Below are 14,982 nucleotides of genomic sequence, written 5' to 3'. Positions count from 1 at the left end.
TAGGCCTGGAAGAGGGGGACACAACTGGATACTGTTATCCTTGAACAATGTGGGCTATGCCCTGGGGCGAGGTAGTTAATCTCCCTATTCAGCTGAGGGAGCTCTGCTGCCCACATCCGAGTCTGTGGGTTGAGGGTGGGGGTGGGGAGGGCTGTTACTGTGTTCGTTCTGGAAAGAAAACTCAACTGAAATGAAAGTATGGAGCCTGTGGTCCTCCAGACCAGTTGAGCCCAGTGGATCAATATCCAGCGACACTCTATAACTCTCTGTGCTGGAATTTGCTCTCTAGCCCCACTGGACCTCCCCCAGTCCTGCTGCTACATGATTGACCTTAGATTAGTCTGGGTATTACCCCACCCCCACTGGCTCTCTGCTCTCTGGCCCTAGCTCACCCACAATCTCTGACAGATTTTGTTGGTAGATGTTCTCCTAGCTTCTATCAAATTTCTCTTAAGAGGCTTGTTTCATATTATTTATGAAGGAAAGCCAGGAGACCTTAGCACAGTGCCAGTCTTCTCTCTGCCATCATGGCCCCCTAATGGACTTTTAACCAAGCCCTTGAGGTAGATCCCCTTGCTATCGTGATTGAGTGTGGTATTCAGACTAATTTAAACAGGCAGATTAAAAGATGTACATACTATATTTTATTGCTTTTCCTACTTCCAACTTTCACATTTTTGAGAAAATTAAACTGCATGAATAACCTCAGCCCAACAACTCATTTATATGAGGACATTGACCAGTTGTCACCTAAATATTAGTGCTGAAGCACAGAAGGGGAACCATATGAACAGTATAGCATAAGTCAATCCTACATGTCTCTGAGGACACCAATCATAGATAGGCCCAATAATGCTAAACACAAGCACAGGTAATATTCCTTTGGATTCAGTCTCTGTCTGCATGTTTCCTTCCCTTCTCCTGGTGAAGAGGCCCTAATCAGTCAGGATTTAATCTAAGACCAATCATTATTTAATTGGCATATTTGGCATGGCTTTGCCATTAATAACCCACAAGACTGAGCATGTTTATCACCTGAGTTCTCTATATCATCTTCTAAAAAATGGAGATAATATTACTCAAATTTCTTACATTTAAGGATTGTTGTAGAAAAAGCACTTTGTAAAAACTTGAAGCCCTCTGGAAATTGAATCATTGCTATTATCGATAGCTCCAGCTAATGCAATGTTTGACTATAGAGTTTACCATGATATCCTTTTAATTCATGTTCTGACTCTTATGTGGTTGAAATTTTAGCTGAAGTGCCACTTGGAATGGGAAATGAAAAAAGAACTGAAGACTCTGACCTGCTCATTACTTCAGCCTCCAATGAACCTTGGAGCCATTCAATATTTTCTCTATTAAGTTCATGGACCAAGAAGACTTTATTCAAAAGAGATTCTTCTATCATGCACCACCTGGTTAGTGAATCTTTTGACATATATAAAATATATATTATTATTATTCACTTATACTTTATAAAATAAAAAAAATGTACTACAAAAATATCAATCCATGGCCAACCTCTAGTAATAGTTGATGCAATTTACACATCAAAGGATTTTGTGATGATTATAGAGAGACAGATTCAGTTCAGTAAAAGAAGATACTGACTGAGAATGAGTACTCCTATGCTAGAATGAGATGTTTTGAGGGTTTTCCATTCCAGAAACTCTTGAAGTAGAGGAGAGAATGTAACATAAAGTCATCAACTCTCATGGTTAGTCCCAAATTTGTCATTAATAATTGTGTGACTTCAGGCAACTCACCTCTACTTTCTGAGCCCCAGTTTCTTCTCTCACAAAATAAGCATTGCTAGGTAGTGTTGTGGATAGAGTACTGCATCTGAGTTAGGAAAACCTGAGTTCAAGTTTGGCTTCAACCACTAGCTGTAAGACCCTAGGCAAGTCACTTGACCTCATATGTTTCCTTATATGTAAAATGAGCTGGAAAAGAAATTGACAAACCACTCCAGTATCTTTGGCAAGAAAATTTCAAAAGGGTCCCAGAGTCAGACTTGCTTAAATCAACTGAACAACAAACAACAAGAAAAATCAGGGTGCTAAACTTGATGATTTCTAAGGCCCCTGAAATTCAAAGAAGTTATATGTCTAGAAATATAGTGTGCTTAGTAGGATACAAGGGGTATCTTCTGTAAATGTTGAGAAGATTTTGAGTAAAATGATTATGAGTAAATGATTGATTAAAATGAGGAAGGGGCAGTTGGACGAGGAAAACAGCCTAATTTTATGGAGGCAGGACCTCCAAAACTGAGTAAAAAGCTGGAATGTATTTTTGAGATCACCTAACTTACCCTCCTCCTCCATTTAGAAATGTTTTCCTAGTTCAAATTCTGTTTGGTATTCTGAACATCTCAAGAAAAATAATACTATATATAAAAGGGAGTAGCTAGGTGGTACAATGAATAAAATGCCAGGCCTGAAGTCAGGAAGACCCAAATTCAGATGTGGCCTCATATATTTAATAGCTGTATGGTCCTGACATATCATTTAACCCTATTTACCTTAGTTACTCAACTGTAAAATGAGCTAGAGAAGGAAACAGAAAACCACTCCTGTATCTTTGCCAAGACAATTCCAAATGGAATCGTGAAGAGTCCTAAATGACTGAACATTGTTTCACATTGTAAATGAAGCTGAAAATTTCATTAATTTGTTTTTTTTAAAGATGTGCTAAATTTGAGAGATTATCTCCATTAAAAACTTTCCTGTTTTTCTGTATTTTCCTCTGGTATTCTTTCTGTTCTCTTCTGTGCATTAAAAATGCTACATTAATCTCTTATCTCCCTTCCTTCCATTATTATCACTTACTTCTCTTCTCCTTCCCAATTCTCTACCCCTCAAAAAAAAACACAAATCTATGTAAAAGAAATATCCTAATTGACCATGTACATAAAAAGAGTAGTTTAACTACTCTTTCAAGATGTGTGAATATTTCATATTAGTCATTTGTCATCATAGATGAATATTATATTGATCAAAATTTCTAATGTCTTTTAAAGTTGTTTTTCTTTAAAATGTTGTAGTTACTCTATAAATTGTTCTTCTGGTTCTGTTCATTTTATTTTGTATCTGTTCATAAAACTCTTCCAAGGTTTCTTCTTTTCTGTCTCTTTTATAATTTCTTACTGAATGTTTGAATAATGAATAATTTGACATATTCATATGACCATAATTTTTTCAGTGATTTCCCAATTGATATGCTCCTATTTATCCCTTTAATGTACAGATAAGGAAACTGAAGCCTATGACCATTAAATGAGTAGGTAGTATGTTACATGAATAAAAGTTGAAACCAGATTTTTTAAAATTTATTTTTATTAAAGATATTATTTGAGTTTTACAATTTTCCTCCCAATCTTACTTCCCTTTCCCCCCATGGAAAGCAATTTGTCAGTCTTTACTTTGTTTCCATGTTGTACCTTGATCCAGATTGGGTGTGATGAGAGAGAAATCATATCCTTAAAGAAGAGAAGAGACGTCTCAGATGTAACAAGGTCAGACAATAAGATATCTGTTTTTTTTCTAAATTAAAGGGAATAGTCCTTGTACTTGGTTCAAATTCCACAGCTCCTTATTTGGATACAGATGGTACTCTCCTTTCCAGACAGCCCAATATTGTTCCCGATTGTTGCACTGATGGAATGAGCAAGTCCTTCAAGTTTGAACATCACTCCCATGTTGCTGTTAGGATGTACAGTGTTTTTCTGGTTCTGCTCATTTCACTCAGCATCAGTTCATGCAAATCCCTCCAGGCTTCCCTGAAATCCCGTCCCTCCTGGTTTCTAATAGAACAATAGTGTTCCATGACACACATATACCAAATTTTGCTAAGCCATTCCCGAATTGAAGGAAAATTACTTGGTTTCCAATTCTTTGCCACCACAAACAGGACTACTATAAATATTTTTCATCTCTTCAGGGTATAGGCCCAGTAGTGGTATTGCTGGGTCAAAGGGTATGCACATTTTGTTGCCCTTTGGGCATAGTTCCAAATAGCTCTCCAGAAGGGTTGGATGAGTTCACAACTCCACCAGTAGTGTAACAGTGTCCCAGATTTCCCACAACCCTTCCAACAATGATCATTATCCTTTCTGGTCATATTGGCCAGTCTGAGAAGTGTGAGGTGGTACCTTAGAGAAGCTTTAATTTGCATTTCTCTAATAATTAATGATTTAGAGCATTTTTTCATATTGCTATGGATTGCTTTGATCTCCTCATCTGTAAATTTTTTTTGCATATCCTTTGACCATTTGTCAATTGGGGAATGGCTTTTTTGTTTTAAAAATATGACTCAGTTAATGAGTCCTTTGTCAGAATCATTAGTTGTAAAGATTGTTTCCCAATTTACTACTTTTCTTTTGATCTTGATTGCATTGTTTTATCTGTGCAAAACCTTTTTAATTTAATGTAATCGAAATCATCTAATTGGTTTTTAGTGATGTTCTCCAACTCTTCCTTAGTCATAAACTGCTCCCCTTTCCATAGATCTGACAGGTAGACTAGTCCTTGATCTTCTAATTTGCTTATAGTGTTGTTTTTTTTATGTCTATGTCCTGTAACCATTTTGATCTTATCTTGGTAAAGGGTGTGAGGTCTAATCTAAGTTTCTTCCATACTAACTTCCAATTATCCCAGCAATTTTTATCAAAGAGGGATTTTTTATCCCAATGGCCGGACTCTTTGGGTTTATCAAACAGCAGATTGCTATAATTGCTGTAATCATCTCCTGCTTTTGCACCTAGTCTATTCCACTGGTCAAACACTCTATTTCTTAGCTAATACCAAACAGTTTTGATGACTCATGCTTTATAATATAATTTTAGATCGGGTAGGGCTAAGCCACCTTCTTTTGCACTTTTTTTCATTAAGCTCCTGGCAATTCTTGACTTTTTATTTCTCCATATGAATTTACTTACAATTTTTTCTAACTCGTTAAAGTAATGTTTTGGAATTTTGATTGGTAGCGCACTAAACAGATTGTTTAGTTTTGGTAGAATTGTCATTTTTATTATATTAGCTCTACCTATTCATGAGCAGTTGATATTTGCCAAGTTATTTAAATCTGGTTTAATTTGTGTAAGAAGTGTTTTATAATTGTTTTCAAAAAGATTCTGAGTCTTTCTTGGCAAATAGACTCCCAAATATTTTATATTGTCTGAGGTTACTTTGAATGGGATTTTTCTTTCTAGCTCTTCCTGCTGTTTCTTGCTAGACATATATAGAAAAGGTGAGGATTTATGAGGGTTTATTTCACCCCTGATCTTATTGGGAATGCCTCTAGCCTCTCCCCATTGAATATAATGCTTGTTGATGGTTTCAAATAGATACTGCTAATTATTTTAAGGAACAGTCCATTTATTCCTACACTCTCTAGTGTTTTTAATAGGAATGGATGCTGTATTTTGTCAAAAGCTTTTTCAGCATCTATTGATGTGATCATATGGTTTCTGATGGGTTTGTTGTTGATATAATTGAATATATTAATAGTTTTCCTAATATTGAACGAACCCTGCATTCCTGGAATAAATCCTACTTGATCATAATGTATTATCCTAGTGATGACTTGTTGTAATCGTTTTGCTAAGATTTTATTTAGGATTTTTGCATCTATATTCATCAGGGAAATAGGTCTATAATTTTCTTTCTCTGTTTTAACTCTTCCTGGTTTAGGTATACCATATTGGTTTCATAGAAAGAGTTAAGCAGAGTTCCATCTTTCCCTATTTTTCCAAAGAGTTTATATAGGTTTGGAACCAATTGTTCCTTAAATGTTTGGTAGAATTCACTTGTGAATCCATCAGGCCCTGGAAATTTTTTTCTTAGGGAGTTCAACAATAGCTTGTTGAATTTCTTTTTCTAAGATAGGGTTGTTTAGGTATTTAATCTCATTTTCATTCAACCTGGACAACTTAAATTTTTGTAAATATTCATCCATTTCACTTAGATTATCAAATTTATTGGCATAGAGTTGGGCAAAATAATTTCAAATTATTACTTTAATTTCCTCCTCATTGGTGGTGAGTTCACGTTTTTCAGTTTTGATACTAGCAATTTGGTTTTCTTCTTTCTTTTTTTAATCAAATTGACCAGAGGTTTATCAATTTTATTGGATTTTCATAATACCAACTTTGGTTTTATTTATTAATTCAATAGGTTTTTTTGCTTTCAATTTTATTAATTTCTCCTTTACTTTTTAGAATTTCTAATTTGGTATTTAATTGGGGAATTTTGATTTGTTCTTTCTCTAATTTTTTTAGTTGCATGTTTAGTTCATTGATTTCCTCTTTCTCCAATTTATTCATGTAAGCATTTAGAGCTATAATATATCCCCTGAGAGTTGCTTTGAATGAATCCCTTAGGTTTTGGTATCTTGTTTCATTATTATCATTATCTAGGATAAAATGGTTAATACTTTGTATAATTTGTTTTTTGATTCACTCATTTTTTAAAATGAGGTTATTCAGTTTCCAATTTGTTCTGTGTCTATATCTCCTTGGCCCAATATTGCATATGACTTTTACTGCATTGTGATTTGAGAAAGATGTATTAACTATTTCTGCCTTTCTGCAGTTGATCAGTAGGTTTTTATGTTCTAGTACATGGTCAATTTTTTGTATAAGTTCTATGTACTGCAGAGAATAAGGTATATTCCTTTCTATCCCCATTCAGTTTCCTCCATAAGTCTACCATATCTAATTTTTCTAACAATCTATTTACCTCCTTAACTTCTTTCTTGCTTATTTTATGATTCGATTTATCTAGATCTGATAGCAGGAGGTTGAGGTCTCCCACTAGTAGAGTTTTGCTGTCTATGTCTTCCTGTAGTTCTTTCAGCTTCTCCTCTAAGAATTCGGTGCTGTCCCACTGGATGCATATATATTCAATATTGAAATTATACCTTTTAGGAGGATAAAGTTTCCTTCCTTATCTCTTTTAACGCTATCTATTTTTGCTGCTGCTTTTTCTGTGATAAGGACTGCTACCTCTGCTTTTTTTACTTCAGCTGAAGCAAAATATATTTTGCTCCAAGCTTTTACCTTTACTTTATATGTATCTCTCTGCTTCAAATGAGTTTCTTGTAAGCAGCATATTGTAGGATTCTGGTTTTTAATCCACTCTGCTATTTGCTTAAGTTTTAAGGGAGAGTTCATCCCATTCACATTCAAGGTTATGATTACTAATTCTTTATTGCCCTCCGTGCTGTCTTCCTTCTGTTTGTATTTTATCACCTTTCACCCCCTTTATCCACATTCCCCAGTATTTTGTTTCTGAATACCACCCCCTTCAGTGTGTTTGCCCTCATTTATCACACCCTCCCCTTTCTTTCCCCTTTCCCTTTTTCCCTTCCCTTCCTTTTGTTATTTCCTTTTTCCCCCACTCCCCTTTTCCCCTTTTAATACTTGAAAACTTAGATGTTTTATAAGTTAATTGAGTATGTGTAGATTGACTTTAAGCCAAGTCTGATGAGAAGATGATTCAGGTGTTTCTCCTCTGCTCCCTTCTTCCCCTCTATTACCATAGGTTTTTTTGTACCTGTTAGTGTAATGAGATTTACCCCATTCAATCCCCTCCCTTCTCCAGTCTCTTTTCTGTCCCTCTTTTTAAGGAGGTAGTATTTTTTTTAGCTCATTCTAAGTCATAGAAAATTCTGAGTGTCTGTCCCTTCTAGTTCTGTATATTCTATCGAATAGAGTCAAACTTCCTGAGAGTTGTTAGAGTCTTTCTCCCAAGTGGGGTTAAAGCCAGTTGCATCCCATTAGATAGCAGTCTCTTGGATAGGTCATGAATGTCCATCATTTCTGGCTAGGTGTATTCTCTCTGTTAGAGTTACAATTCTCAAGATTTATGAGAATCCCCCCCCCCCAATGCTGGGATACAGCCAGTTTCAACTTACTAGATTGCATTTTTTTCCTTTTACCACCCTCCCCTTTTTTTTTACCTTTTCATGTGTCTCTTGAACCTCCTGTTTGATATCCACATTTTCTATTTAGCTCTGGTCTTTTCATCAGAAATTTTTGGAATTCTTCCAATTCGTTAAATGTCCATCTTTTTCCCTGAAAGAGAAGGCTCAACTTTGCAGGAAAGTAGATTCTTGGCTGCATTCCCATCTCCCTTGCTCTTCAAAATATCTTGTTCCAGGCCCTTAATGTTGATGCAGCCATGTCCTGAATGATCATTACTATGGCTCCTTGATATTTAAATTGTTTCTTTCTGGCTGCTTGCAGGATTTTCTCTTTTATCTGATGGTTCTGGAGTTTGGCCACAACATTCCTTGGTGTTTTCATTTTAGGATCTTTTTCTGGTGGGGATTGATATACTCTTTCAATAACTACTTTGCCCTCTGGGTCCATGATGTCAGGGCAGTTTTCCATCACTAGATCCTGTAATATCAAGTCCAGGCTTTTTTTTTCTCTTCACTGTTTTCAGGAAGTCCTATAATTTTCAGGTTGCCGCTCCTCGATTTATTCTCGAGCTCAGTGGTTTTGTTGATGAGGTGTTTTACATTTGCTTCTATTTTTTCTATTTTTTTGATTTTGTTTAACTGACTCTTGCTGTCTCATGAAGTCATTAGTTTCTGTAGACTCCATTCTTGTTTTGGGGGAGGAGTTTTCTTCATTAACCTTTTGCAACTCCTTTTCCAATTGGTCAATTCTACTTTTGAAAGAGGTTTCCATTTGACCAATTGAGGTTTTGAGAGAATTAATTTCTTTTTGCATTTGCCCGTTTGAGGATCTGAGAGAATTATTCTCATTTTGTATTTGTTAAATTGATGCTGTGACAGATTTATTCTCATTTTGTAATTGTCCAATTGATGATCTGAGAGATTTATTCTCCTTTTGTATTTGTCCAATTGTACTTTCTAAGGTTTTGTTTTCTTGTTGCAAGGTATTAATTGTCTCTCCCAAATTTTTAAGCTCCTTCCTTATTTCTTCAAGGAAGTCTTTCTGTGCTGGAGACCAGATTGTATTCTACTCAGAGTTTCCTGGTCTCTCTGAGTTAGGGTCTTTCCCTTCTAGGAATTTTTCTATGGATCCACCTTTCCGCTGACCCTTCTTCATTTTGCTAAGACCTTGAGTTGTGGGGGGGACTGGTTCACTGGGGCTTGGGATCGCTAAAGGCTTTACTCCCTGAGTGCAGTTTCTCTGGCTGGCCAGTAGGAGGTGCTGGTTGCTTTCTCTGGAGTTTCTGTGACCTTGGTTGAAGCCTTCTCTCTTTCCTTGAAGGGAGGAGTGGGAGGTATTGAATTCCTTTGCCTTCAATCAATGGTGGGCTTTACCCTGGCCTGAGGTCATTCCTCAGCTGGGCTGGTTCTGCTCACACACCTGGGCCTGAGGCAGAAGTAGTTTGCATTTGTTTGTTTGGGAGGAGGTCTGAGTTGTAATAGGACCAGAGGAGCCCAGGATGGTGTCCACAGCTCTCCTGCACCAGAACTCTTCCCCCAGTCCTGTCCCCAAGCTCCAGGTGGACAGCACCAACACCAGCACCTCTGCTCCTCCATGGACCCAAGTCCTTTTCATCCAGCCCCACCGCTGATCCAGCAGGTCCGGCTCTGGGGCCCTCAGATGCCCGGTTCCAATTCAGCTGTTAATGTGGCTGATCCAGGGCTAATCTTCCCTCAGAGCCCACACTCACCCTCCCGAATTTGGCCAAAACTGCTGCGGGAGACAAATCCTGATATAGATGTTCCTTCTCCTGGTTTTTCTTTCTGGGTTTTGTGGGTTGGATTTCTTTTAAGGGGTTTGTTTCATGTGATAGATGGGGAAGAAATCAGGAGACTTTAGAACTGTGCCTGTCTTCTCTCTGCCATCTTGGCCAGAAGTCTCCCTCCCTATTATTGACCTCTTATAAATGCTTAATCAGTTTCCATGTGTACACAAAAACAAAAAAAACACTGAATTATTTCTTATGGGTCATATTTTTCAAACCCTGCATATTATATATACAAGTATTTTATTTTAGAGATTATGATGATAATAATAAACCTGCCATTTAGGTAGTGCTTTAAAGTTGAGAAAATGCTTCCCAAAAGAATTTTATGTCTACATTCTGCCTTTAATTTTATGTTCTCACTATATAGTATTTTAGAATTTATGAAAATGCCTACATAGACATTGTCTAATTCAATCAGTGGAACAATGCTGTGAGTTGGAGAGCTTGGATATTATTAACCACATTTTAGGCATCTAAATTCAAGGGAAATATCCAGTATCATGGTGTAGGGGAAAACATATTGGATTTAGAATAAGAATATGAATAAGTATTGAAATTGTGACTTCATTGGCATTAAGAAATTCTACATGAAGAAGCACTCTTTACCAATATATGTTGGCATTTCTCTGTAACTCACAGAGCAAGTAAGAGGTTAATGCCCAAAGTCCCACAGCCAATATGTGTCAGTGGTAAAACTTTCTTGACTCTAAAACTCACTTACTATCTGGTACACAATATTCTCAGGATACTAAGGTTCAAAACAAGACTTTACCACTTACCATGTGAATGACTTTGACCACATTACTTTATCTCTCTGGGTCTCACCTTTCTCATTTATAACATTAAATATTTTAGTAAGATGAACTCTGGGATCCTTTCCTGAGGTCTAAATTCAATGTCTTGTTCTGTGTTCAACCAGTCAAAATGACAACAGTCATCAGAAAAGAGCAGACCTTCTGCTTTCAGGGTTCATTTGTCTTCATTTCATAGCTTCTCATTTTCATCCAAGCAATGCTATAACAGGTTTTTTAAAAAGGGCATGTAGGTTGGAATGGATTGTTCTCACTGAGTTTGTTTTTCCTCCCAGAATGAAGATGTTTCCAGATTCTCTGATCCTTCCGAGTATGGGATAGTTTTCCAGAAATGTGCAATGGTAAGTTTTCACATATGGGTTGTGAAGAAAATTGCATTTCATTCCAATAGGTTATGTTGAATTTATATATTAGAGATGGATCATACTAGTTACATCCTTGTAATCCAACACAATAGCAGTGAACAAATTAATATTCTTTTATAGTCAATTCTTAGAATATTCCCAATTTCATTATATAAACTTTCATTACACAATTGAAGAGCTTACTTTCTCTCTTATTCTGTAGACAACATTCATGAGTTAATATAGCTGGAAAATTCTGTCACTTGGTAGCATACTTCAGAACATTGCCTTTCTAAGCTTTAAATAATGATACCGTTCCTTGCCAGTTTGGCAGAGGAAATAATGTAGTTGAGGGGAAAGCATTCTGGACTTGCAGTGAAAGAAGATCACATTTCAATGCTGTTTTAGATATTATACTATCATCCTGCCTACCTTTCTCCATCTTCTCTGAAAGGATATCATGAGTGACTGTCAAATTCTTTGCTCAAGTACAGATATATCCCCCCCCCCCACTATGGCCTCCAGTTTACCTATCTTGTAATCTTCTTGGAAAAATAAAGAAAATGTGTCTATAGTTTGGCATAATTTATTCAGTTTTTTGTTTTGTTTTTGTTTTGTTTTTAGGTTTTTGCAAGGCAAATGGGGTTAAGTGGCTTGCCCCAGGCCACACAACTAGGTAATTATGAAGTTTCTGAGACCAGATTTGAACTCAGGTATTCCTGACTCCAGGGCCAGTGCTTTATCCACTGCACCACCTAGCCACCCCCATAATTTGTTCTTGAAGAAGTCTTTCTGTCTCTTAATATCATTGGTTGTTTCTTTAAGATACTCATTCCCTTTAATTATTCATTCTATATTTTCCCTAGGAATCAGAGAGAAACTAATTGGGTTATAGTTTAGAAAGTCTTATTTTTTTTAAATTTTTAAAAATTTTTTATTAAAGATTTTATTTATTTTGAGTTTTACAATTTCCCCCCTAATCTTACTTCTCTCCCCCTACCCCTCATCTCTACAGAAGGCAGTTTGTCAGTCATTAAATTATTTCCATGGTAAACAATTGATCCAAATTGAGTGTGATGAGAGAGAAATGATATCCTTAAGGAAGAAACATAAAGTATAAGAGATAGCAAGATCAGACCATAATATATCAGGGTTTTTTCCCTAAATTTAAGGTAATAGTCTTTGGTCTTTGTTCAAACTCTCCACAGTTCTTTCTCTAGATATAGATGGTATTCTCCATTGCAGACAGCCCCAAATTGTCCCTGGTTATTGCACTGATGGAATGAACGAGTCCATCAAAGTTGATCATTGTCCCCATGTTGCTGTTTGGTTGTATAGTGTTTTTCTGGTTCTGCTCAGCTCACTCAGCATCAGTTCATGCAAATCCTTCCAGGATTCCCTGAATTGCCATCCCTCCTGGTTTCTAATAGAATAATAGTGTTCCATACATATTCCACAGTGTGCTAAGCCATTCCCCAATTGAAGGACATTTACTTGATTTCCAATTTGTTGCCACCACAAACAGGGATGCTATGAATATTTTTGTACAAGTGATGGTTTTACCCTTTTTTCATCATCTCTTCAGGGTATAGACTGAGGAGTGGTATTCTAGATCAAAGGGTATGCTCATTTTTTTTTACAAATAATATTTTTATATATTACTAAAATATTATTGTTTAAGAGTAAACAAAATACCCCCTCCCCCATAAACATAGACTCGCTTGAGCAATAAAGAAAAGGGAAGAGGAAAAAATTAAAATTAAAAAAATATTAGTAATAATTGTAGGTATAGCCAGGTAGAGCAATGGATGGAACTGGAGCCAGGATTAGCTGAGCCCATATCTGGTTCCATACACACAACAATCACCCAGCTGTGTGACATGCAAGCCACCCCAACCCCACTGCTCTGCAAAAACCAAAAAAAAAAAAAAAAAAGAAAAAAGACCCAAAATAAAATAAAATAGCAATAATAGTAGGGGTGGCTGGGTGGTGGACAGATCATTGACCCTTAAGCCAGGAGACCCGGGTCCAAATCTGGCCTCAGACACCCAACAATCACCCTGCTATGAGGTGCTGGGCAGGCCACCCAGCCCCATTTGCCCTGCAACCCCCCCAAAAAATAATAATAATAAAAAATGTGCTTGAATCTTTGTTCCAACACCAACAACTCTGTCATGGGTGGATCACATTCTTTATGATAAGTCCATCGCAAAAGTTACTTCCATATTTTTCTACCATTGCCATTGCTGATCGCAACTCCCTCCTATTGTATTTCTCCACTACCATGTACTATATTTTCTCTCTCCTTTTACTCTGCCTCTGCTGTAGGGTAGCTGAGTGGCACAGCAGACAGATCCCTGGTCCTGGGGCCAAGAGGCCCTGAGCCCCCCCCCCCCGCCTTAGGCCCAGCATCCACCTGGCCCTATGGTCTCGAGCAGGCCATCCAATCCCAACCCCTTGCTAGAAGTAAAAAAGAAAATGTGTTATATCTGACCACTTTCCTACCATGGTCCATCCTCTCCTCCATCACTCACATCCTCCCCTTCCCCATGCCCCCCTCCTTCTCAATCAGATGCCTATACACCATTGAGTATATATGCTGGTTCCTCTCCTAGCCACCTCTGATGAGAGAAAAGATTCCCTCATTCCTCCTTGTCTTTCCCCCTTCCATATCATTGCAAAAGCTCATTGCAATAAAGAAAAATCTTATTATATGAAATATCTTGGCCTTTTTCCCCTCTCCTTTTTTTCTCCCATTACATTCCCCTTTTTCCTATTGACTCCATTTTTACACCATATTTTATCTTCAAATTCAGCTTTCTCCTGTGCTTCAATTATAAAAGCTCTTTCTACCTGCTCTATTAACTGAGAAGGTTCATATGAGTATTATCAGTGTCATTTGTCTATGCAGGAATATGTGCAGTTCATCATCATTAAGTCCCTCATATTTCCCCCTTCTCCTCCAATCTCTATGCTTTACCTGAGTTCTATATTTGAAGATCAGACCTTCTGTTCAGCTCTGGCTGTTCCAACAGGAATATTTGAAATTCCCCTGGTTCATTGAAAGTCCATCTTTTTCTCTGGAAGAGCACATTCATTTTTGCTGGGTAGTTGATTCTTGGTTGCATTCCAAGCTCTTTTGCCTTCCGGTATATTATATTCCAAGCCCTATGAGCTTTTAATGAAGTTGCTGCTAAGTCCTGTGTATTCCTGACTGCAGCTCCACGGTATTTGAATTGTGTCCTTCTGGCTGCTTGTAACATTTTCTCTTTGACTTGGGAGTTCTGGAACTTGGCTATTTCTATTTTACCCTCTGCTTCTAGGATATCAGGGAAATTTTCCTGTAGTATTTCTTTGACAATGATGTCAAGGCTCTGTTCCTGATCATGACTTTCAGGTATTCCAATCATTTTAAAATTATCTTTCCTAAATCTGTTTTCCATATCAGTTGTTTTTTCAATGAGACTTTTCACATTTTCTTCTAATTTTTCATTTTTTTTTTTGGTTTTGAAGTAATGAATCCTGATTTCTTTTAAATTCACCAATCTCCCTGAGTTCTATTCTTTGTCTGAAGGATTTGTTTTCCTCAGAGAGTTTTCTTATCTCTTTTTCCATCTGGACAGTTTTGCTTTTTAAAACATTCTTCTCCTCAATAACTTTTTGAACTATTTTATCCATTTGACCTAAGCTGATTTTTAGAATGCTATTTTCTTCAGCATTTTTTTGGATTTCCTTGACTAGGCTGCTGACTTCATTTTCAAATTTTTCCTGCATCTCTCTCATTTCTTTTCCCAGTTTTTCTTCTAACTCCCTCATTTGATTTTCAAAGTCTTTTTTGAGCTCTGTCATAGCCTGATGCCAATTTCTGTTTTTTCTTGGAGTCTTTAGATGCAGGAGCTTGTGTTTCCTCATCTTCAGCCTGAGTATATTGATCCTTCTTGGGATCATAGATAATGTATTTCTCAATGGTGTTCCTCTTGTTTCTCTGCTTGCTCATTTTCCCAGCCTAAGCCTGTTTTGAGGGTGCTTCCTGAGCTCAGTGTATGAGACTCTGTCCTCCCCCACTGGTCTGTGAATGACCATAAGCACCAT

At 37.0% G+C, this 14,982-nt stretch overlaps 1 protein-coding gene across 1 annotated transcript in view; it reads left to right on the top strand.

Annotated features, from left to right (window-relative positions):
* The window catches only part of EVC2 (EvC ciliary complex subunit 2), a 205,009-nt gene that overhangs the window by 25,634 nt on the left and 164,393 nt on the right, over window positions 1-14,982 (top strand). The window contains exons 3-4 of the mRNA XM_074231593.1: window positions 1,258-1,421; window positions 10,822-10,937. Of these exons, the coding sequence (XP_074087694.1) occupies window positions 1,258-1,421; window positions 10,822-10,937 (280 nt within the window). The remainder of the gene's footprint in view (window positions 1-1,257; window positions 1,422-10,821; window positions 10,938-14,982) is intronic.

This window comes from Macrotis lagotis, chromosome 3 (genome assembly GCF_037893015.1).
Source record: "Macrotis lagotis isolate mMagLag1 chromosome 3, bilby.v1.9.chrom.fasta, whole genome shotgun sequence".
In the NCBI taxonomy this organism is placed as follows: Eukaryota; Metazoa; Chordata; class Mammalia; order Peramelemorphia; family Peramelidae; genus Macrotis; species Macrotis lagotis.
This window is presented reverse-complemented; position numbering and strand designations above follow the sequence as displayed.